Source organism: Capricornis sumatraensis, chromosome 11 (genome assembly GCF_032405125.1).
Source record: "Capricornis sumatraensis isolate serow.1 chromosome 11, serow.2, whole genome shotgun sequence".
Classification (NCBI taxonomy): Eukaryota; Metazoa; Chordata; class Mammalia; order Artiodactyla; family Bovidae; genus Capricornis; species Capricornis sumatraensis.
The window spans coordinates 86,803,266-86,826,275 of NC_091079.1; the positions used below are offsets into that span (position 1 = coordinate 86,803,266).

Below are 23,010 nucleotides of genomic sequence, written 5' to 3' on the forward strand. Positions count from 1 at the left end.
GCGGGGAAGGTCTGGGTTACGTCCTGGGCCTGGGCATGGCGCGTGAAAGACGCCCGTAGACTGGGGTGTTTGCAGCGGGGACATGTGTGCTGCAAGTGGTGCCTACCAGATGATTCATGCGGTGTGCTAGGCGGGGACGGAGGCCCGAGAGGAGGGGGCCGGTGTCGTGATGCGTGGAGAGGCGAGCGATGCTGGGAGCCAGGGAGGAGGGAGGGAGGGCGATCACGCCAGCCGGGCCACGCGTGCTCCCGGGGTGGCCCGAGGCGCTGCATGGGGAGAGGCGGTATGAGGACAGGCGTGAAGGTGGGTGGAGGATGGACGTGGGTCGCAGGGAAGGGACGAGCGCCGGTCTCCGAGGAGCAGTAGGGGAGCGAAGCTGGGTGTGTTCGGCGACAGAGCCGCCGGCGGGCGAGCCCGCGCGCGGAGCAGAACGAGCCCGCTTCCTCTCCCGGCCATGGCTCTCCCCGCCCCCCGCCCCGCCGCGTCCCCAGCCAGCCCCTTCCCCTTCGCCCTCGGGCGCGCCCGGGCGCCCCGCACCTGGTGAAGGCGAAGTACATGAGGCTGACGATGGTGAAGCTGAGCAGAGTGATGGTGTGCGGCCGGTAGAAGAAGTCGATGGTGATGTCCTCCACTTGCTGCTCGTTGATCATCCGGAAATGCATCTTGTAGTTCACATCATCTTTACTCAGGGTCCGGCTCCCCACGCAGGACGCCATGGCCCGCCTCCCGGTCCCGCGGCGCGGCCCCGGCCCGCGGAGGCTGGGAGCCTGGGGTCGGGGAGCGGGGGCCGGACGAGCCGCAGCGGGCGGGCGGGCTGCCGGGCCGACGCCGGGGCCGGGTTGGGTGAGCAGCTCGGGCGGGGCGAGCCGCGGGCGGGGCCGGCGCGGAGAGGCGGGCCCAGCGCAGGAGGGCGGGGCCGGCGCGGTCCACGCGGGCTCGGGCTGCGGGTGGAGGCGGCTCGCCCGGCCCGGGACCCCGGGAGGGGAGTCCGTAGAGACGTGCGGCGCCTTCCCAAGCCTATCGCAAGGGTCTGCGGCGCCCACAGGGGAGGGAGACCGTGTGCCCCCAGCGGCCGGCTCTGTCCACTCCGCCGCGCGCCGCCCGCTCCCCACCCGCGCAGCCGCGCCGATGGTCTGGCCCACTCCGGCCGCAGCCCACGTGGGCCGACGGGCGAGCTAGCGCCGGCTGGCAGAGCGGCGCCGAGGGGCGCCCCGCGGGGTCCGGCTGGGCGGGCGGCGAAGGCCTTGCCACAGGTAAAGGGGGCGCGCTCCCTGCCCGGGGGCTCCAGGTCCGGCCCCCACCACCCTACTCCTCCTCGGCTCTAGGCCGCGCCCCTGAACCGCGTGGCCCCGTAGGCCTTCGCGGCCCCGCGGAGGGTAAGCGATGTTTTTTTTTTATCTTGGCGGGTGAGAAGGGCGCGCCGCGACGCTGGTGTGTTTAGCGCGCTTTGCCCGGTCGGTGGGGGCGCTGGGTGATGGGGCGGGGGGGACACGCGGAAGGAGGTCTACGTGGTGAGGGGGACCTCCCCGGAAGTTGGGTTTGGGGGAACCTAAAACGGACCTAGTGGAATGGTCGGGGGGGTTGGGGGGTCAGGCCGTGTTCCCGAGGCCCCTGATTCCCAAACCGTCCTCCTCCCCATCTTTCAGTCTCCTAATCTAAGCCTCCCAGAGGTCGAAATCTTGCACCCTCGTCGAATGTATTTAAGCGCCAATGAAACTACTAAGGTGTACAGTGGAGAACTAGTCTATATGTGTTCAGTTCAGTCGCTCAGTCGTGTCCGACTCTTTGCGACCCCATGAATCGCAGCACGCCAGGCCTCCCTGTCCATCACCAACTCCCGGAGTTCACTGAGACTCACGTCCATCGAGTCGCTGATCCCATCCAGCCATCTCATCCTCTGTCGTCCCCTTCTCCTCCTGCCCCCAAATCCCTCCCAGCATCAGAGTCTTTTCCAATGAGTCAACTCTTCGCATGAGGTGGCCAAAGTACTGGAGTTTCAACTTTAGCATCATTCCTTCCAAAGAAATCCCAGGGTTGATCTCCTTCAGAATTGTCTGGTTGGATCTCCTTGCAGTCCAAGGGACTCTCAAGAGTCTTCTCCAACACCACAGTTCAAAAGCATCAATTCTTTGGCGCTCAGCCTTCTTCACAGTCCAACTCTTAACATCCATACATAACCACATACATAACGAGAGTGGACTTCAAATTTTACTTAAGGCTTTTGGCTTTTGACGCAGACGCCTTTACCAGATTTTAAGTATTTTGTAAGCAAATGAGTTCACCGTAGTTGCAACCGATTCATTTCTGCCCAGAAAACGTGGGAGCAGTGCGAGACTCTGGGCCGGGGGGGATACAGAGATTGGGACGGTGCATGCAGGGATAAAACAGAGAGCCCTGCTCTCGTGAAGGAACAGTAGTCAATTGTTACAAGTATACACGGCAATGAAATGATGATGTAGCAAAGACAGTGCACTTGAAAAGAAAAACAGAAGGATAAACATTAGTTGTTTGTACGCTGCTGCTGCTGCTAAGTCGCTTCAGTCGTGTCCGACTCTTAGCGACCCCATGAACTGCAGCCCACCAGGCTCCTCCATCCATGGGATTTTCCAGGCAAGAGTACTGGAGTGGGGTGCCATTGTTTCTATAAAGACCGTTTAATGAATATGGATAGAATGCAAAAGCTGATCGTTCTGATGTGGGGGGAGTTTTTTTTTTTTGAAGGATAATTGCTTTACAGAATTTTGTTTTCTTTCAAACCTCAACATGAATCAGCCATAAGTATACATACATTTCCTCCCTCCTGAACTTCCCTCCTATCTCCTGCCCCTATCCCACCCCTCCAGGTTGATACAGACCCCCTGTTTGAGTTTCCTGAGCCATACAGCAAATTCCCAATTGGCTATCTATTTTACAAATGGTAATGTAAGTTGCCATGTTGCTCTTTCCATACATCTCACCCTCTCCCCTCTTTTGGGTAGAGTTTTGATTTGAGCCTGGCTCTAGAGACTTCGAAGTGAATCGGAGATTTCAGAAGTTTGAAGGAGGACAGAATGCTTAGACAAACTGAGAAGTCAGAACATTTTAGAGCTCAAGAATCATCTTATTGTACCCATAACCTTTTAAAAACTTGCCTTTTAAAGAATGGTTATTGAATCACCCATCATGGGCCAGTCGTGCTGAACCACCTTGAGAAACTTATCTTCAAGTAGCAGAATTGTGGTCTTCTGGCTTCCAGCTGAATGCCCTCATCAGACTGCTGTGCAGAGAATGAATGTTGCAGCTTTGAGGAAAAACATGACAGATTTGGAGGCTCATTTCCCACCAGAGTTTAACAAAAATCACTCATAAGGCTGCTGTAATTACATTTTTCCTCTCTAAAATCATTTCAGAATGACAGAGAGACATTTCACTTTTATATATTACTTTCAGGAGACTTTCCTAAACTGCAGATCTCCAAGAAGAGCTTAGACCCTGAAGCACTTATTTGGTCTAATTCCAAACCTAAAACAAGCTGAAATTCAGTATGGAGAGAAACAAATCAAAAAGTTGTATGCAACAATTAAGTCCGAACTCATTTATGTTTGGTTGTGTGAATATAATGATTATTATATGGCTAACATGTTGGGCATTCTCCACATCCTGTCTTATTATATAAAAAATGCATTATTTACCCTTTAATTAAGCTGGCTAAATATAAAAGTCATTTCCTGATTAAAAAAATCTCTTTATAAACAACCACTTTTTCAGTCAAAATATACATATATCCAGTGCTGATTGCTTGTAATACATTTCTGTCTGTTCATTTTGCTTATTAGTTTGAACCCCACCCCCCACCTCCATTTTGAAAGTCTTTTTCTTTGTTCCTGCAGTCAAACAGAATTTGGTTTTGTTTAATTCTCTTTTGAGGAGCAGCTTTACCTATGAAATAATCAGTAGTGCTCCACCCTGAGAATAAAGCAAGAAATGACCTTCTACAATGATAATATTTTGATGATTCATTGAAGACTAAGTAGAATTCTTCTTGTTTTTGTGACTAATGTACATACATAAAATGCATCTGAATAATTCAGTGTTATTTTGATCATCAATCTGCTTCTCAAATGTCCTTCAAATCAAATTTCAGGAGCACTTAATTGCATAACCTTGTTTTCTTTAAATATTAAGTTAACAGATTCAGCTGTAATTTTAATATTTACAAATGTTTGTTTTAAATGTTTTTCTCATGCCACTGATTTTGCTTTCTGCTTTTAAATTGTAAAGCATATCTTTATCTTTTCATTTCGGAAGTTTCTGTCTTTTGGCTTGTAACTGAAACTGCCTTGTTTTTTGCTTTTCCCATGCTTAAAAACATCCGACCGCTTTAGTCATCTAAAGTAATAAACACCTTTTAAGCAGCAAAAATAATTTCCAGTTTTATCTTTTTGTGGTTTGAATACTGCTTTAAATGTTTTAAGTGAAATAAATTTCTCTTTTTTGATGGTTATATATTTCTTTTGTAGGCAACTTTGAGAAAAATGGCGCTGTCAGCCCAACAGATACCCAGATGGCTCAACTCAATTAAGTTGAGTAGCTTCATGACTGCTCTGCAACTCAGAAAAGGTTTTCAGAGACCAGGAAAAGCATTGTCGTGTGGCATTTTTGCTCAGCCCCATGTGTCCTCTGAGGATTGCTTTCTCCAGTGGGGTTTTAGGACTTACAGGACTTCCTCCACGTGGAATAGTTCCCAGTCCGCCAACTCAAGTAGGCGAGAGATTAATTGTGCCCAAAGCACTTTGCTTCCTTCCGTGAATGAGCCGCCACAGAAGACGCAAAAGATGCCTGGCGTTGATCCTGAGCTGTCCCTAGAAGGTACTTTCTCAACTTTCAGAAGACTCCCCTTTGCCTCACCTTGGTAGTTTGAACAAGCTACCTGTGTATATCTTGTTAGCCAATTTCAAGTCATACTTTGTGTCAGGAAAGAAAAAGGACAATCCACTTCTATTCATTTGCTTCTATTATGCAATAATCTGCTTTTATCAGGCCTCTAACTTACTAAGAAAAAAGGTTTTAGATTAATATGTTTAAGATTGTTTTATAGCTATGCCAATAGCCCTTGCTTTCTATGTTCTTTATTTAGATATTTCTAAAAGGTTTATTAGGATCTAGTTCACCCTATTCTGTATACCTAATCAGGGGATAATTTTGCTCAAGTGAAAGTCATCCTTTTTGAGTATACAGTTTTATGCATCTTGACATCATGCTTTAAGCTCTGTAGCAGCCACCACAGTCAACAAATAGAACAAAAAGATCAACTCGAACACCCCAAAAACTCCCTCGTGTAAATTTCTTTAGTCACTCTTCTGCCTGTGCTTCCCATTCTAGGAATATTCCTATGCAAGGAATAAATACTTCACTGCAGATGAGATAATGTGAAGTAGATTATAAACACAAGCGAGCTGGGGGATGAGGGCTGCGAGGGGAGACTGGCTGTGAGAAATGAGAAAGGGTAGAGATTGGAGACAGAAAAACAGAACATAAAGTCAAGGCTCTGATTCCTTAGCCCCAGGTGGGTTACAGTTCCCAGGGTCTTTGATACTGTGTTTGACTTGGGTGCCTGCATGCTAAGTCACTTCAGCATGTCCAGCTCTTGGCGACCCCATGGACTGTAGCCCACCAGGCTCCTCTGTCCATAGGCTTCTCCAGGCAAGAATACTAGAGTGGGCTGCCATGCCCTCCTCCAGGGGATCTTCCCAACCCAGGGATCGAACCCGTGTCTCTTGTGTCTTCTGCCTTGGCAGGCGGGTTCTTTACCGCTAGGGCCATAACAAAACCTCAGACTCAAGGCTGTACTAGAGAGGGTCACTTTGTGGCAAAGGATTGCGGTTGATGAAAACAGAGTCATAGCAATCCTCTTACAAACATATTTGAGAATAACTTGGAGGAGAAAAGATCAGATCAAAATGACATTTCAGGATATGATGACTTTAACCCATACAGTTCAGGCTGGTAGAGTATGTTGTACTTTTGGCCGAGTTGACAAGCTATGGTAGTAGACTCCATCTTTCTCAGAATGTACTATAGGTCATGAAGCATTCATACCTGTTGATTACAGTGAAGGAAAGGAATTATGTACTGGACTTCACGAACACATTCCTTACTTTGGAGGAATAGTAGTTGTTATCTAAATAGTCTTAACCTTACCTCTTAGAAGGGAGAAAATACATGGAATTTTTAGATGTTTAACTCAGAAATGACGCCAAGATTTAAAAAGAAGGAAACTAGGCAAGAGACTGCCTTTGTAGAAAGAACGTTTAAGTACACAGATTAGAAAGCTAACTTGCTTCTCTCCTACATCCTGGCCGCAAAGGACTGGACGATGTGCCTCCGTTGTCCCCATTGCAGCCGATTTCTGACGAGGAGGCTGTTCAGATTATCGCAGGCCCTCCATTGCCCCCATCTTCAGTCACACTTCGAGATTATGCGGATCATTCCGAGACTCTGAGGAAATTAGTGCTTCTAGGTAAGTCTAAGTAACCTACACAGTTTTTTTTTTTTTTGTGGGTTTTTTTTTTTTGCCTTTTAAAATTAGCATTTCTATCTTTATCAAAGTACATGCACATGCCTAAAAGTCAAATAGTGTGAAAAGGCTTCCAGTGAAAAACTGTACTCCCAGCTTCATCCCTCCTGACCTGCATCCTGGACTATCTGCTTTCACAGCTCTTTCTGTTGGTATTTAATCTCTAAATGCCCGTGTAATCGCTTGTAGTGCTGTTGCTTGTTTAACTAGTTTTAGATATCAGTTAATCTCTTGCACACACGTACTTTTCCCCTTCATTCTCTTCAATTCTCCCAATAGGCTATATTAACAATTTTAAAAATAAATCATTAGTCACTGATCCCATTATAATTCTAATATTGCTCACTGCTCTCTAGGAAGTGTGCTATGATTGTTTTTCGTCCTGTACAACCTTTCATTTTCTTGGAGTTAGTAATTGCTTTGTTTTTTGTTTGATTCCCTTCTTTGAATTCTTTAGTTTTCTTTGAACTTTCAGACATCTTCCAGTGGCTGCTCAGGACAGTTTTTCCTAACCCTCTCAGATGATTTTCCTTCCATTTTCCTACTCCCCTGACCTTTCTCTGGAGCCCACTGTTCTGCTTTGGATGGCATCTCTAGGCGTGCTCTGTAACTATCTTAGCTTGTTGACTAGTAGGATGCACCTAGCATTGAAGGCAGCCAAGAGATCTCCCTGCAAACTTTGATGAGTCCTCTTTTATTTTTCAATCTAGCACCTTATTGCAACTTTCTGCTTTTCCCGTTATCTCTGCATCTGGTGTTTCTCTTATTCTACATTCCCAGATAATGAATTGAGAGATTGAGAGGAACAGGATAGGCTTGGGATTATCACAGACCCATCTGTTTCTCTCATGTCTTGGTCACTGCCTTCGTTTTCCAGAAAAAGTTAGGAGCTTCCTAACTTGATAGTCCTCCTTGGAGGAGTGTTCCCTGGTAATCTCTATAATATTAGTGCTCTTTCTAAAATGCAGATCTGACTGTGCCAGTGACCTACTTGAAATCCTTCTGAGCTCTTCCTGGCCTGGCCCTTGCTCACCCCTTCAGCTCCACTTGCCTGCCACTCCCCTCCTTTTTGTTTGGCCAGGTCTGACAACTGGAAAACTTAACTCAAGTTCAAGTGACTTCCCAAATGTCTTCTCTGACCCTTCAGACAGAGTGACTCTCCTCTAGGCATCCCCCCTGCTTACCTCAGTCTGGACACTAAGAACACCTTTATAATTGTTTACACGTATGTCCCTGTACAATTACTCAGATGTATAGGGAATGGCCTTCGTTCTCAAGAAGCTTCAGGTCTTAAGAAGCATCTAAACAATAACGGAAATCCAAAAACGAAAGGTACAGTGATAAATTCCACATAAGAGACACAAATAAAAGTCTTCTGTGGGTTCAAACGAGAGAGAAAGATGACATCCGTTGCAAGCAGGGAAGCCCAGGACGTCCTCCGCCTTGGGAGAGGTCCCACATGAAGGGCATGTGGCCCCTACCTTTGAATAATCTTCAGTATACTTAGAGTTCTGAAATACGTTTCAGCCATTCCTTCATCTGTATGCTGATCCTTCAACAGCATGTCCTGGCAGTAACTTAAAAGACAGTGCCCTAGAAGGAACCACAATCCCATTGTTAAATAGTTTGTTTTTTTTTAATTGAAGTGGGTTGCCATTTCCTTTTCCAGGGGATCTTCCCAACTCAGGGATCCAGCCCACGTCTCCTGCCTTGGCAGACGGATTCTTTATCACTGAGCCACCCAGGAAGCCGCTGTACAGTGTTTTTGAGGACCCAAGTGTCCCGGTTCTTCTCTGCTTCTCAGATCTGTTTCCTGCCTTTCTCTGCTTGTTCTGTGTCCCAGGAGGCTCACCTCTGTGCTCGGGCTCCTTTGCCAGCTGGCTTCTGAGCAGCTTTAGCTGTGGGAGGCACATGCAGGAGGAGGGGGACGGCAGGTGGGAGCATTTTTTCTGTGTCCCCTCCCTGTCTTGGGTCATGTAACTGCCTTGCTCCATGGCGAGAGCTCCTACTGAGAGCAGCCCTTGCTTAATAGCTTGCAGCTCCCTCTGGGTTCACAGGAGACTCCTTCCTCCCTGTCTCTTTAGCACTAGGGGTGCCCTTGTTTATTCCTGTAACCACTCACACCACTGTACAGAGTCCCTTCATTAAAGTTTTTTCATTTGAACTTGCTTGGGCAACCTCTGTTACCTGCCAGATGCTGGCTGATACACAGAGTGTGTGTAACCAAACTGAACTGATGAGTGAAAGCCAACTTAGGGCTGTGGTCACCTAGAAGTTAGCATCATGTATTATTCATTCTTTATATCCACAGAAGTTGCCTGGTCCCTAAGAGGCATCAGTGACTATTTTTTTTCAAGTTAATGAAATCGTTGAGTCAGCCCACGTGATTTGTGCTGACAGCAATGTGCCCTCCTGGTGAGACTCTGCCCTCCTTTTGCTGTTAAGAAGCAGCTTTTGAGGAATTTGGTTTCAGCACAGTCAGGGCGTGACAGCTCATGCTGAGCGAGGCACTTGAGCACACGTCAGCTGCAATACTGAGTTAAACTGAAGTCCAAACCCTTGATGTGATTTTTAAAGCGTACCTTCCCACATTTATCACAAATTTTTGGAACTTTGTTTAAATAAGATAGTTTAGCAAGTAAATAAATAAGATAGTTTCTATCCTATTTATCCACCCACCCAGTAATTTAAAATCTTTTTCTGTTAGTACGATTTTTAAAATTATACTATAGAAGAATTACATCTAGTTATTAAAACTGTAGCTATTAAGGAGAAAGAACCTAGCTTCCTCTCCACCTCCAGTTTCGCTTTACGAAGGTAACCACCATCACCAGTTTGTTGAGGAGCTTCTTCACCTTTTTCTAAGCAAATGCATATATTACAGAAAGCCATGCAATGGGTCTGTCTTATGTCTTAGTGTAGTCAAACTTACTATTATTTTTTTTAAGTCTGTGTTTTCTTCTAGTAATTTTAGAGTTAGTGTATATTTAGAGTCTTAATCTATCTGAAATTAATTTTTGTATCAGCTAGAGAAGGAATTAGTAATTATTTTTCAAATATATAGCTAGATGTCACATTGTGTTTTAATGAACAGTCCATCTTTTCCCCCACTGATTTTAAATGTTATTATTTGAACATTAGATTTTTAGTTCATCTTGGATCTGTTTTTAGTCTTCATTCTGTGTGTATGTGTGTTTGTATAATCTATTTTTCTGTTAATTATCATCATATCAATGCCTGTTTAATGTCAAGAAGTTTGGGTTTAGAATTATATTTGGATCTATTAAGACTGTAAAGTTACATCTAAAAAACAGTTTGAGAGTTTTTAACCTGAAGAAATATTTTTTAAAATATAAAATTTAAAAAAGAAAAAGAATATCTAAACAAAATTATACCTTATTATCATGTTTACAATAAGGAATAGGCCTTTCCTATTCACATTTGATTTTTTTTTTAATCAGATGAAAAAGAAAACCAGAGAATAAAATGCTCAGTTTTAATGAGAATTTTGAATCAAAAGTTACTTTGATTCCCTGCTTAATTGAGGTGGACATCTAATTATATCCATAACCAAAGTCCAATAACCTGCTTTCTCGCCCTTCTGACTTCCTCTCCTGTCTCTTGTCTCATTTGCTTAGACTACCTCAGATTCTGAGACCTTGTGAAGGGGGAAGGTGGTGTCCTTTCTGCTTCGTTGTTACCTGAGAACTGTATATTTCATGCGCTGTTAAATGAGTTCCTTCGAGTCTCTTGTCTTTATGCTAAAGACAATATAAATAAAGAAATATGAGTAAAGTGAGTAAGATATAGGGTTCGCTTTTGTTCCTCCTATGTAGGGATTCATAAGCCAATTTTTAAAATAATGCTTATAACTAAAATGATAAACTTCAAAGAAAGTAGCAGTTCATGGGGCTTGTTACCCTGCAGAATGATCAGTGAAGCAGTTACCATGGAGATCAGTAAGGGCTCATAAGCACCCGCAATAGTATCCAAGAACCCTTAGATAAAGATGACGATGACGATGGATGGAAATTTAGCCCCAAATGCACTTGTTTTCCTTTATATATGACTTTGAAAGAAATACTAGCTTTTAATGTATTTTTATTTCTGCAACCAAATTAGAAGTTTCTGTTGGCCTGATTCAGGTCTCCTTTGGACAGGTCATTTGCCTTCATCAGTAATTTTTCTGTTTCTATACATGATGTTTAATGACTCAGCCAGACAGGTATCTTCACACAGGGTTTGTCATTTATTCCAGGAGTGGATTTATCCAAGATAGAAAAACATCCCGATGCAGCCAACCTCCTCCTGCGACTGGATTTTGAAAAAGACATTAAGCAAATGCTCCTGTTTCTTAAAGATTTGGGCATAGAGGACACCCAACTGGGACCATTCCTAACAAAAAACTATGCTATTTTCTCTGAAGACCTTGAAAATCTGAAGACCAGGTAGGGCTGTTAGATTAATTTTCATATAACCCAAGAAGGGGCTGTGAAGAAATAACATGCGTAAGTTATTTTTTTAAGTCTCAGCAGCACAAGGATCTGCTAACGTAATGAATGTGAATGGGACTTTTTGTTATGGACCTTCTTTGATCAGAATTAAGTATCTAGGGACTTCCCTGTGGTCCAGAGGCCGAGACTCCATGCTCCCAGTGCAGGGGACCTGGATTTGATCCCTGGTCAGGGAACTGGACCCCAAGTGATGCCACTAAAGATCCCGCATGCTGCAGTGAAGGTCAGAGATCCCATGAGCCTCAAGTAAGACCTGGCGCAGCCAAATAAATAAAAAATTAAGTATCTAAATTACTTCTTTTGTTCAGCTACCTATTATTTTTATGCTTTCAATTTATTGCTAAGCCACTACTTTGCTGTTTCTCTTTGGAAACTGGGATAAGTTTTTTTTTAATCCATTAACAAATGGCTGAATTATCTGAGAGCACACCTTAAGGTATGAATGGAAGGTATGAAAGCCTGATGTTTTCTATTGTTGTTTCTGGCCAGTGTTGGATGGTAGATATTTAACCTTCTTTTGGCAAATACTGTAAAATTTGCTTAGTTGCTTCTGTCAGTTGGCTATTTTGGTTTTTCCTTTTTTTAAAAAAAAAAAGCACTCATAAATATCTGTATACTTTACTCAGTATTCAAGGAATTTATCGAATTTGTGAGAATTGATAGTCAGGTACTGTTGACCTGTGAGGTGAGAATCCTGCTGGGCATTGGCGACATCACAGAGAGTAAGACAGAGTCTGGGTCTAAGTTCACATCTTGGATTTATCATCACTCTGACCTCTCACCTAAATCAGGTTTTCCCAGACTCACTGCATGAGAGCACTATTCACTCTGCTGCCCAAATCGGAAGTACTGATATTGACTTGGACTTCTCGTCTTTTGTCATCCACATCTAAGAAATAACCAAGGTCTGTTGGTTCTATTTGTATCGCTCTCAAATCTTAATCTTCCCTTTGAATACTTGACCTCGGGTCCCCGTCGTCTCACATGAAGAATGCGGCAACCTTCTCCTAACTAACCTGCCTCTCATCTTCTCACCCAGACTGTTCTCACACCGGTTTCGGAGAGCTCCGTAGTTCCTTGAACGTCTCTGAGTTAGGAAAAAACAGAACAACAACAAAAAAATGTATTTCTTACATAATTATTCTTTAATAATTTGAGCCCTTACTATATAAGCAAGGCACTTAGATGTCCTCTCTCCTTTCATGTGACTTACAGTCTGGTGTAACGCAGACAGGCTGTTACAGTTCAGAGGTTGGAAGGAAGGGAAGTGGTTCTAGGGGACTCAGTCTGATGTGGCCAGCTCGGCCCCTGACTGGAACACTCCTCCTCTCCCCCTGTAAAAACCAGCTTGCCCTTTCGCTCAGGATGCAGTCCAAGGAAGAGTACATACCAAGAGGTGGAGATCACTGGGAACCGTGTCAGAGGCTGCCCAGTGCACTATTATTTATATCCTTGGGAGAGGCAGAGAGAGGTTAAACAATTTGCCCTAGATACTCCAGCCAGTCTAAGTGGCAAAGCTGAGACTCAGATCCACTTAGTCTACCTAACTTCAGAGTCCCCGCTACTGTCCTGTACTGCCTCCCTACTTTTAATTCCACGAAGGAGGCATACATGTAAAAGGAGGTTAAGTTAACTTGCTCAAGATCATACATACACATATGAGAATAACAAAGATTATTTTCATACACAGAGTATAGTCTAATGGGTCCTAAACCTGGCTGTCAAATTAAATTGGAACATTTTTTAAAAGAATTACTTGGAATATTTTAGGTATTATAATAGGTAATTTACCACATAAACTTAAAATGTGATACAAAAAAAAGTAAGCTTCTCCTGGAAGAGGCGAAGGTATAATCTGTTTTTGAACTTAGCTTCTGGCTCTGGTATGTACAGGTTTATTTTCTAGAATTTCTGTGATTGCACTGACTGCATACACTTGTTTGCTTTTCAATGAGAATTTGAAACATATTAAAGAGTTGGTTGATTATTTTTAAGAATCAAATGAATGGTATACATTTAAGTTATTAGAATTTTTTTTTTTTGGCTGGGCCTTGTATCTTAATTTTTTATGGGAAAAGTTATCACAGTAGATAACAGTTTCAATAGTGTTTTTTAATCAGATATTGGTCTTTCCTGTGACCAAAAAAAAGAAAAAAAATCGTAATTGTCCTTTCCAGCCTACTTATTCCTATTCCTCATCAGCCTTGCAAGACCTGTCTACATAGGCAGGTACTATTACCAATTTTTTTGATCAACTAGCTAAGAATATTTTATCATACACCAGCATGTATGTCTATATGCACTCATATACAAGAGCGCACACACACAGTTGGTAGCATTTATACAACTATGCTGCACCTCACATTCTTAACTCTATTTCGGAGATAGTTTTTAATTGGCTCTTCCTATTCTTTTTAACCCTTTTTCGGTTCATGCTACAGGTCTGTCTAGTCCCCTTTTGGTAAACACAGTGGTTATTTTCTAGTCTTTACTGTCACAGAGAAGCTGCGGTGACTCCCCTTTTATAGAAATCATTTCACACATATTGGTATATATCTGTAGAACACATTTCTAGAAGTAGAATTGCTAGGTCAAAGGGTATATGCATTTATAATTTTAATAGATAGATTGCCCTTCATGTCGTCTTCGTAGCTTGCCCTTCATGTCGTCTTCGTCGTGAAGTCGCTCAGTCGTGTCGGACTCTTTGCAACCCCACGGACTGTAGCCTACCAGGCTCCTCCCTCCATGGGATTCTCCAGGCAAGAGTACTAGAGTGGGTTGCTATGCCCCTCATGTAGGCGTTCCAATTTACACTCCCACCAACAGTGTGAACGTGTGCCAGCTTCCTTATTATACTTATAATACAGTGTCATTGAGCTTTATAATTTCAGTTCATTGTATTGCTAAAAACATTACCTTGTAGTTTTGGAAATGATGTTTAGACCATCAGATGTTTGAAGGATCTTTTCATATGTTGAATGTCTGTTTACATTTCCTTTTCTATAAATTATAATGTGTCCTTTACCATTTTTAATTGGGCCTTTTTTTTTGGTAAGCATTTGTTAATGTATTAACAAAATTAGTTCTTTCTCTATGACATGTTGTAAATATTTTTCCCAAACTGTCACTTGTCTGACTTGGTTGGTGATTTTTTTTTTTGCCTTGCATTTAAATTTTTGTGTAGTTTTATCAATTTTTTTTCTCTCATCTCCTCTAAGGGCCTGGTTTAAAGGAGTAATAGTCATTTAGTGTAAAATATAAGTTCTGATACATGGTATAAAGATATCATAGTCATTAGGGTTAGGCATGCCTAAGTTCAAATTTCAGCTCTGTCATTAATTAGCTAGTGGCCTAAAACAAGTTATTTAACTTCTCTTAATCTGTGTTTCTTCCAATGCAGTGTGAGAAATTTACCTAGCTTACAGGGGTTTGTTTGTTTTTCTGATGAGAATCTAACAAAATAATGTCCTAGAATATTTTAGGCATTTAAAATGGCTTTCACTAATGTTTATAGATTTTAAAATCAATAATGTTACTTTATAGTCATACTTTCTGGACTTTACTGCCTAGAAACAGCAGGAAATTTCTCAGTTGTTAACAAAATACATACTGAAAGACTATAGTGAAATTATTTATGAAAATACATTCTAAAAATTCTCTGACAGTTTAGGACTCTGTGCGTCCACTGCTTAGCTCCCGTCAGGGAACTAAGACCCTAAAGCCATGAGACAATGAGACAGCCAAAAAAAAAATTATTCTTTCCAGTCTTAGCCGCATGCTTTGATTTTTCTTTGTAAAAAGAGTTCTGAATCTCTTAATTTCTGTTTTCTATTCTTAGCAAAAAAATTCTAAAACAGACGCTCTTTTCTTTTTTTAACCAACCAATAAAACAAGTCAGATTAACTGAAAAGCAAATCTGTTAGTGGATTTCAGAAATATTTTCTAATTATAAATGGAAAAGCTGGATGGGTACTTGTTTTGTTTTAACCACATGTGCGTGCTTGCTCAGTCATATCCAACTCTTTGCAACCCCATGGACCATAGTCCGCCAGACTCCTCTGGCCATGGAATTCTCCAGGCAAGAATATTGGACTGGGTTGCCATTTCCTTCTCCAGAGGATCTTTCCGACCCAGGGATTGAACCCGCATTTCTAACATCACCTGCATTGGCAGGCAGATTGTTTACCAGTGTGCCGCCTGGAAAGCCATTTAGTTTGACCATATTTGGGTCATTATATAGAATGTTTTTGCTTAAACTTTTTTTTTTTTTTGGTTTGTGAATGCTTTAAAAACAGTTACTTTCGAAGGTAGCAAGACACTAGTAAATATTTACGATATGTGCATGTATTTTGTTTCTCTAGAGTGGCTTATCTACAGTCAAAAAATTTCAGTAAGACGGATATTGCACAGATGGTCAGAAATGCTCCATTCCTTCTGAGTTTTTCAGTGGAGAGATTGGATAACAGACTGGGATTTTTTCAGAAAGAACTTGAACTTAGTGTGAAGAAGGTAAAAGAGAACTGGAGAATTCGTATGTTTCCATGTCAGCTACATTTAGTAACTGTTGAAGCTCATGTTTCTAACTGATGCCTGGCCTGTATAAATTCTATCAATGCCTGGTATTTTCTGTACAAGAATGGATTACCTTACTAGGTTAATGATATTGCTATATCATTTTATGATAATTCCATCAAGTTGCTTCCTTAACTATTATTTTGGGCATTTGTTTTTTTCCTCAAACAGTAATAAGTTTGTATTTCTGGGCTCCTTAGCATTTCTCTCCTGGGTCATATTTAAAATTTTACTTTTATATCCTAGTTATGCCTTGTTTTTTCCAAACTAGTTGAATATGCATGTATATTAATAATAGATTGTTTTATAACTGTAGACTAGAGATCTGGTAATTCGTCTCCCAAGGCTACTAACTGGAAGTCTGGAGCCTGTGAAGGAAAACCTGAAGGTAGGACAGCAGTAAGTTTTGGAGAAACCTGCTTCTGAAGTGTTTAAGTCCTCTGAAGGTAGTGGGTTTTGCTCTCATCATCTTAAAGAAAACCAGATTGTAAAAGAATGGATTTCTGAGAAGGTGGACCTAGGAAATAGTATGATCAATATACTGCAGGTGGTTTATTTTAGTTTATAATTTTTTCACATATTGAGCAGGTGTTACATGAGTCAGTTGCCTTGCAGACATTGGTACCGTAATCCTAGAGGAGCAGGTCAGGTATCTGGGTGGGACCTGGAAGCCACTTCCTTTGCCCAGGATGAGGGTCTGTGTCGTTGTCCCTTGGGTGGGAGACGAGCGGCAGCGTCTGGGAGCTTCTTTGCAGAGGGTAGTGCCAGCACATTGCTGTGCCAGGACCCAGCTCTAGTTCCATCAGAGAACACACCAGACACTCTACTGCTGTGTAGAACCAGGGGCAGCTGACTTGTTAGTGTCCCACAGCAATCATGGGATTTGAAATTATTATATAAGGCCTATTTGCTGAGGTGCCTAAGGTGTTTGATACTCAGCCATTGAAGAAATTTGTATTGAGCATCTGCCCATGTTTTTTTCTGGGGAGACAGTTCCTGCCGTTGTGGAGTTTACAGTCCAGTGGAAGGGATCGCCTGCAAAGTGATGAGAGCGATGGATGGTGGGGAACCATAGGATACTATGAATGCACACAGAGGACCGACCTATCCCACATTGGAGTGTTTTTTTTTTTTTTTCAATCATCTCTGTTTGGAATTTTAACATGTAGCATTTCCAGATGACATGATTAGGAGTGTGCTTGGGAGCAGAGGCTCAGAAAGCACTTTGATAATCTTCCTGCCAGTCTGTGTGGTGTAGGGTCCATACAGATAACCTGACCAGGCCTCCTGTGGCCACTGTTCCTCTATCTTGTAATTATGATGGCTGCTTTGGTGAGCTTCGTAATGGTCATCAGGCTGTGAGTAGCTCACCCTCAAGAGAGAGGTTTAAAATTCAGGCTACCCCAGAAGCAAGCAGTCACGAACCCTTAACGGGCACTGGCATAGCCATCTCCGGATTTTAATGTCCTTAAATTTTGAAAGAATTAATGTGTCCTCTGGCATGTTACCAAAATAACTATTTGTGTTGGTGATTCATGGGCTTCCCTGGTAGCTCAGTGGTAAAGAATCCGCCTGCCAACGCAGGAGACACAGGTTTGATCGCTGGGTCGGGAAGATCTCCGGTATTCTTGCCTGGGAAATCGTATGGACAGAGGAGCCTGGCGGGCCACAGTCCACGGGGTCTCTAAAGAGCTGGACTCAACTTAGGGACTGAACAACAGCAAGCAGTGACTTTCATGCTCCATCACAACTCTGCTTTCTTTTAGGTTTTTCGGCTGGAACTAGGTTTTCAGCAGAATGAAATTCAACACATGATCACCAAGATCCCGAAGATGCTAACTGCAAATAAAAGGAAACTGACCGAGACTTTCGACTACGTGCACAACGTGATGCGCGTGCCCCACCACCTCATGGTCAGGTTCCCGCAGGTGAGGCGCTCCCAGCTCTCGGTCCTGGAGAGCTGCCGTCACCCCTCGTCCAGAACTCCCGCAAGCACACCGTGCTCTCGGCTTGTGAAAAGCCCGTGCTGTTTGTGAAAGAATCAGACCAAACACAGTCCAGTTCTGAGAGCTGTATTAAGACCATATTTCTTTTTTTAAATTTATTTTAATTGGAGGCTAATTACTTAACAATATTGTAGTGGTTTTTGCCATATATTGACATGAATCAGCCACGGGAGTACATGTGTTCACCATCCTGAACCTCCCTCCCACCTCCCTCCCCATCCCATCCTTCAGGGGCATCCCAGTGCACCAGCCCTGAGCATCCTGTCTCATGCATAGAACCTAGACTGGTAACCTATTTCACATATGGTAATACACATGTTTCAATGCTATTCTCTCAAATCATCCCACCCTCGCCTTCTCCCACAGAGTCCAAAAGTCTGTTCTATATATCTGTGTCTCTCTTGCTGTCTTGCATATAGGGTCATCATTACCATCTTTCTAAATTCCATATATATGCGTTAATATACTGTATTGGTGTTTTTCTTTCTGATTTACTTCTCTCTGTATAATAGGCTCCAGTTTCATCCACCTTATTAGAACTGATTCAAATGCATTCTCTTTAATAGCTGAGTAATATTCAATTGTGTATATGTACCACAGCTTGCTTATCCATTCGTCTGCCGATGGGCATCTAGGTTGCTTCCATGTCCAAGCTATTGTAAACAGTGCTGCAGTGAACATTGGGGTACACGTGTCTCTTTCAGTTCTGATTTCCTCCGTGTGTATGCCCAGCAGTGGGATTGCTGGGTCATATAAGGCCATATTTCTTTTTGCCCATCTTTGTATCGAGACCACAATCTAGCAAATGTAATAGTGGGATTACTTGTGAGAGAGAAGGGCACCCATATACATCTCTGGAGGAAAAATAAGCGATGAATCTGTTTCTCGGTGGTTTGTACCTTGTCTTCATTCAGCCTGTTGGAATCTAACTTGTTCTCTCCTGTGTGCTTCTCTATTCACATGGAGATAGATCACTTAAAGATTTTTTTCCATTCTAAATGTATTTTATTCACAGTCTGCCTAAATCCATTAGTTAACAAGCCATGTTGTAATGATCTCTTATCAAAGCATGTAGTTCTTAGCTCCAGTTAGTCATCATGCCAAAGCCATAATTATGTTTTCTAAGCTGATCAGACTTTCCTGTTCTTTAGCTAGTGAGTGACATTATCTGCTTGTTCAGAAGAATGTTTCTCTGAAAGCAGGTCTTGTCTGATTTATACACTGCTAAATTCCCTGCACCTGGAATTAGAAGGGACCAATTAGTAGGTACTGGATAGATATCTGTTGAACAAATGAATGAATCTCATGAAAGTCATCCTTCTTTCCTATTCGGCATGTGAATAGACACTCAGTAAGTATTTAGTGGATAAATGAAAGATTGAATTGCATTAAAGTGATTCCTGCATTTGCTACATGTGTTCTCAATGAAAAGGTGGGCAATGAAACATGACTTTAATACAACTCTCAGAACTAGCCTGCATTAGGTACAGTTTCCTCACAAACAACATTTGTTTACCTATCGTATTTCACTGTGAATGGGCCCTTAATAGAGAATTTTTGTTTCATCAAATGCATGAGTATTCATTATAAGAAGCGTTAGAAGCCTGCAGGGGTGCAAATTTGGCTTTATGGAACCATCATAAAGTAAGTAATCTTCAACTAAAAAGCAATAACTGTTTTCCACTTGGTTGATAGATAATTCCGTGAGACTAGAGCATGATAAGAGAAGGTGATTTGAGGATGTAAAAATCAATGAGTCATGGTCTGTATTCTCATGGAACTTGTAATCTAGTGTGGAAGACAGGTTTTTAGAATGTAAATTGCTTTACATTATGTTAGAGTCTTAGCCAGATACCATATACAGCTATTGATTTAATTTAGGAGAGGCAGGAAGATCTTAGAAATAACAACAGCTATTGTTTGTTATTTACTATGTGCCAGCTCTGGCTCTACTGCTCTACTTGTATTAATTCATGTAATCTTCACAGCAGCCCCTATGAGGTAGGTAGTAGTATTGTCCCTACTTCCCAAATGAAGAAATGAAGCATAAAGAGATTCAGTAGCTTCTCAGGGGCCAGAGCTCGGATTAGAACTCTGGCAGTCAGTTTGAAAACCCATGCTCACCTGAGATCTACTGCTACTCTAAGGAGTGACATTTGAGTTGTCAGTAGAATGAGTTGGGTTTAACAATGGACAGAAATTTTGCAAGTAGAGAAAAATATTAGCTTGACTAGATACATCAACGGAGAAGGCAATGGCAACCCACTCCAGTACTCTTGCCTGGAAAATCCCATGGACGAAGGAGCCTGGTAGGCTGCAGTCCATGGGGTCGCTAAGAGTCGGGCATGACTGAGCGACTTTACTTTCACTTTTCACTTTAATGCATTGGAGAAGGAAATAGCAACCCACTCCAGTGTTCTTGTCTGGAGAATCCCAGGGACGGGGGAGCCTGGTGGGCTGCCGTCTATGGGGTCGCACAGAGTCGGACACGACTGAAGCGACTTAGCAGTAGCAGAGATATCAAAATCAGTTGTTTAAAAACACGGATTTTTTTTTTTTGTTAGGTACCCCAGATCCTAGCTTCTGAGAAGCCCGGTTATAGATGTGTGGCTTCCACATTGGGAGGATTCTCAGACTCATATGTAGGGGTTTTTTTTTTTCCTTTAAAAAAAAAAAGCTTCATTAATGGAAACATAGGCTAAACTGACAGCCAGGACTGTGAGGCAACTGATGTAGACTTAAAATTTTTGGCTGGCGCTTTAAAATCTTAGTAGTATGAAACAATTTTCTCATGCAAATAAGTTCTGGTTGGTACATAATTTTATGATTAATTAAAAATGGAGAAGCACTTCTAACTTTAAAACTAGGGTTAATTTAGTCATTTCAGAGCAGTGACCATGGAAGGTAAAAGGTAACAAAAGCAGTGAGAGTAATAACAAGGAAGAAATCACTTTCAGGAACGAGGCTTATCCCTTGTTTCTCCTCTTTCCTTATGGGTTTCTGTGAAGGCAGAGCTGAAGTCCATGTTAGGGCAGAAGGGGATCAAGAGAGAGAAAGAAACTTCAGCAGTGACTTTTGGACTTGAAAGATCATACAAATCTAAATCGATGATAATGAATTCACTCTGAACCACTGGGAAACTAATATAGTCATCTAGTCATAAGCTGTATAATTGCCTCAAAGCGTTATTATATTTAGGAAATGAATAATAGTTTGGGAGCTTCAGAGTCATGTGTGGTCTTGTCTGTATGTTGTGTAAGCTGAGAGTGACTGGAAGAGTCATATATAAGAAACACCTAAACGCTTCTTATGTCTTTTGAGCAATAATAATACGATAATCAGAACGCAGTTACCACAATGAAGGCAGAGTAGCGCATAATTTGTTTCTGCTGAGAGAGAAAAAGATGTTCCAAAAGCAAGCCAATCTCGTGTTGAGTTAGCACACTATACTTTTACCCCATTCCTCAGGAGTTTTAACTCCAAAGCAGTTAAGTTGCTCCCCTGAAGTCCAGGTTCATTTCATTTTAATACCAGTCAGAGGGAGCAACAGGAATTTAAAAAGAAAGAAAGGGAAATAGGGAAGCTTCACAGATTGTGAAATCTTACACAATTTTTCATGCCATAAAGCACCATCTCTTACTTGGGTTCTCCAGCTTGGCAAGCATCAGAATCACTTGGAGGACTTGTAGGCCCCACTCTCAAAGTTTCTGATTCAGTAGATTTGGGGTGGGACCTTTGCGTTTGCTTTTTAAGCAGCTCCTCTGGTCTCTCCAAATAAGTCTGGCCTTTGCCTACAGTGCAGCACTTCATTATTTTAGAATTGTTCTGAATTTAGTTTTGAGTTCCTAATTTTTAATCATAATTTCTTAGTAGAAGCCAAAGGGTTTAAACACTCTAGCATTTACCATATTTATTGAACATGTGGTTAATTCTTTATATGTTTTAACTCTTTTTTTCTTTTCTAGGTATTTAATACAAGGTTGTTTAAAGTCAAAGAAAGACATTTGTTTCTTGCCTATTTAGGAAGAGCACAGTATGACCCGACAAAACCTAACTACATCTCTTTAGACAAATTGGTATCTGTGCCTGATGGAATATTTTGTGAAGGGATGGCCAAGGCATCAGTACAAGACTTCGAGAAATTCTTAAAAACTCTTTAGTTTTTGATGACTGTTAAAATGTAATAATGTAAAGTGAATGTATATATGAATAAATATATTTTCAAATAAAAGCTTCAGACCTCTATTATAAATTTGAGGACACTTCTGATAGATGCTTCTTCCAAGTTTCTGGTGACTTAACTCACATTTGACTCAACCATTTCCTTCCTTCTTGGGAACGAGACCTAAAATGCAGCAAGCTTAGAGAAAGGGAGGCTGTTTACCAGGCTGGTGTGCTGTCCTGGTGAAGGTGGGAACAGTGGAGAATTTTCCTTCTTGTTTTCAAGGTCTTTTAAAATAATTTCATCACAAGATATCTCTATTTTCTTTGTTGTTGTTGTTTTTTAATTTTACTTTATTTTACTTTACAATACTGTATTGGTTTTGCCGTACATCAACATGAATCCACCACAGGTGTACATGAGTTCCCAATCCTGAACCCCCCTTCCACCTCCCTCCCCATACCATCTCTCTGGGTCATCCCAGTGCACCAGCCCCAAGCATCCTGTATCCTGCATCGAATCTAGAATGGCGATTTGTTTCTTACATGATATTATACACATTTCAATGCCATTCTCCCAAATCATCCCACCCTCTCCCTCTCCCACAGAGTCCAAAAGTCTGTTCTATACATCTGTGTCTCTTCTGCTGTCTCGCATACAGGGTTATCGTTACCATCTTTCTAAATTTCATATATATGTATTAGTATGCTGTATTGGTGTTTTTCTTTCTGGCTTACTTCACTCTGTATGATCAGCTCCAGTGTCATCCACCCCATTGGAACTGATTCAAATGTATTCTTTTTAATGGCTGAGTAATACTCCATTGTGTATATGTGTACCACAGCTTTCTTATCCATTCATCTGCTGATGGACATCTAGGTTGCTTCCATGTCCTGGCTATTATAAGCAGTGCTGCGATGAACATTGAGGTACACGGGTCTCTTTCAATTCTGGTCTCCTCGGTGTATGTGCCCAGCAGTGGGATTGCTGGGTCATAAGGCAGTTCTATTTCCAGTTTTTTAAGGAATCTCCACACTGTTCTCCATAGTGGCTGTACTAGTTTGCATTCCCACCAACAGTGTAAGAGGGTTCCCTTTTCTCCACACCCTCTCCAGCATTTATTGCTTGTACACTTTTGGATCGCAGCCATTCTGACTGGTGTGAAATGGTACCTCATTGTGGTCTTGATTTACATTTCTC

The 23,010-nt window shown here is 42.2% G+C and overlaps 2 protein-coding genes across 2 annotated transcripts in view; one reads left to right on the forward strand and one right to left on the reverse strand.

Annotated features, from left to right (window-relative positions):
* PTDSS1 (phosphatidylserine synthase 1) overlaps positions 1-716 on the reverse strand; it is a 71,879-nt gene extending 71,163 nt beyond the window's left edge. Inside the window, exon 1 of the mRNA XM_068983549.1 lies at positions 538-716. Within this exon, the coding sequence (XP_068839650.1) occupies positions 538-716 (179 nt within the window). The remainder of the gene's footprint in view (positions 1-537) is intronic.
* A 530-nt stretch (positions 717-1,246) lies between these two features.
* MTERF3 (mitochondrial transcription termination factor 3) lies at positions 1,247-21,817 on the forward strand. Its single transcript, XM_068983824.1, has 8 exons — positions 1,247-1,376; positions 4,500-4,848; positions 6,347-6,499; positions 10,815-11,004; positions 15,432-15,579; positions 15,959-16,030; positions 17,409-17,570; positions 21,614-21,817. Exons 2-8 carry the CDS (start codon positions 4,515-4,517, stop codon positions 21,806-21,808), a joined length of 1,254 nt encoding a protein of 417 aa, XP_068839925.1. The 5' UTR covers positions 1,247-1,376; positions 4,500-4,514; the 3' UTR covers positions 21,809-21,817.
* The last annotated feature ends 1,193 nt before the right edge of the window (positions 21,818-23,010 follow it).

What these genes read in the sequence shown, in the direction of transcription:
- MTERF3 (XM_068983824.1), top strand. Translation starts at nt 4,515, where the DNA reads ATGGCGCTGTCAGCCCAACAGATACCCAGATGGCTCAACTCAATTAAG. An exon ending in TCCTGAGCTGTCCCTAGAAG is followed by an intron (nt 4,849 to 6,346) that starts GTACTTTCTCAA and finishes CTGGCCGCAAAG; the next exon opens with GACTGGACGATGTGCCTCCG. An exon ending in CTTGAAAATCTGAAGACCAG is followed by an intron (nt 11,005 to 15,431) that starts GTAGGGCTGTTA and finishes TTGTTTCTCTAG; the next exon opens with AGTGGCTTATCTACAGTCAA.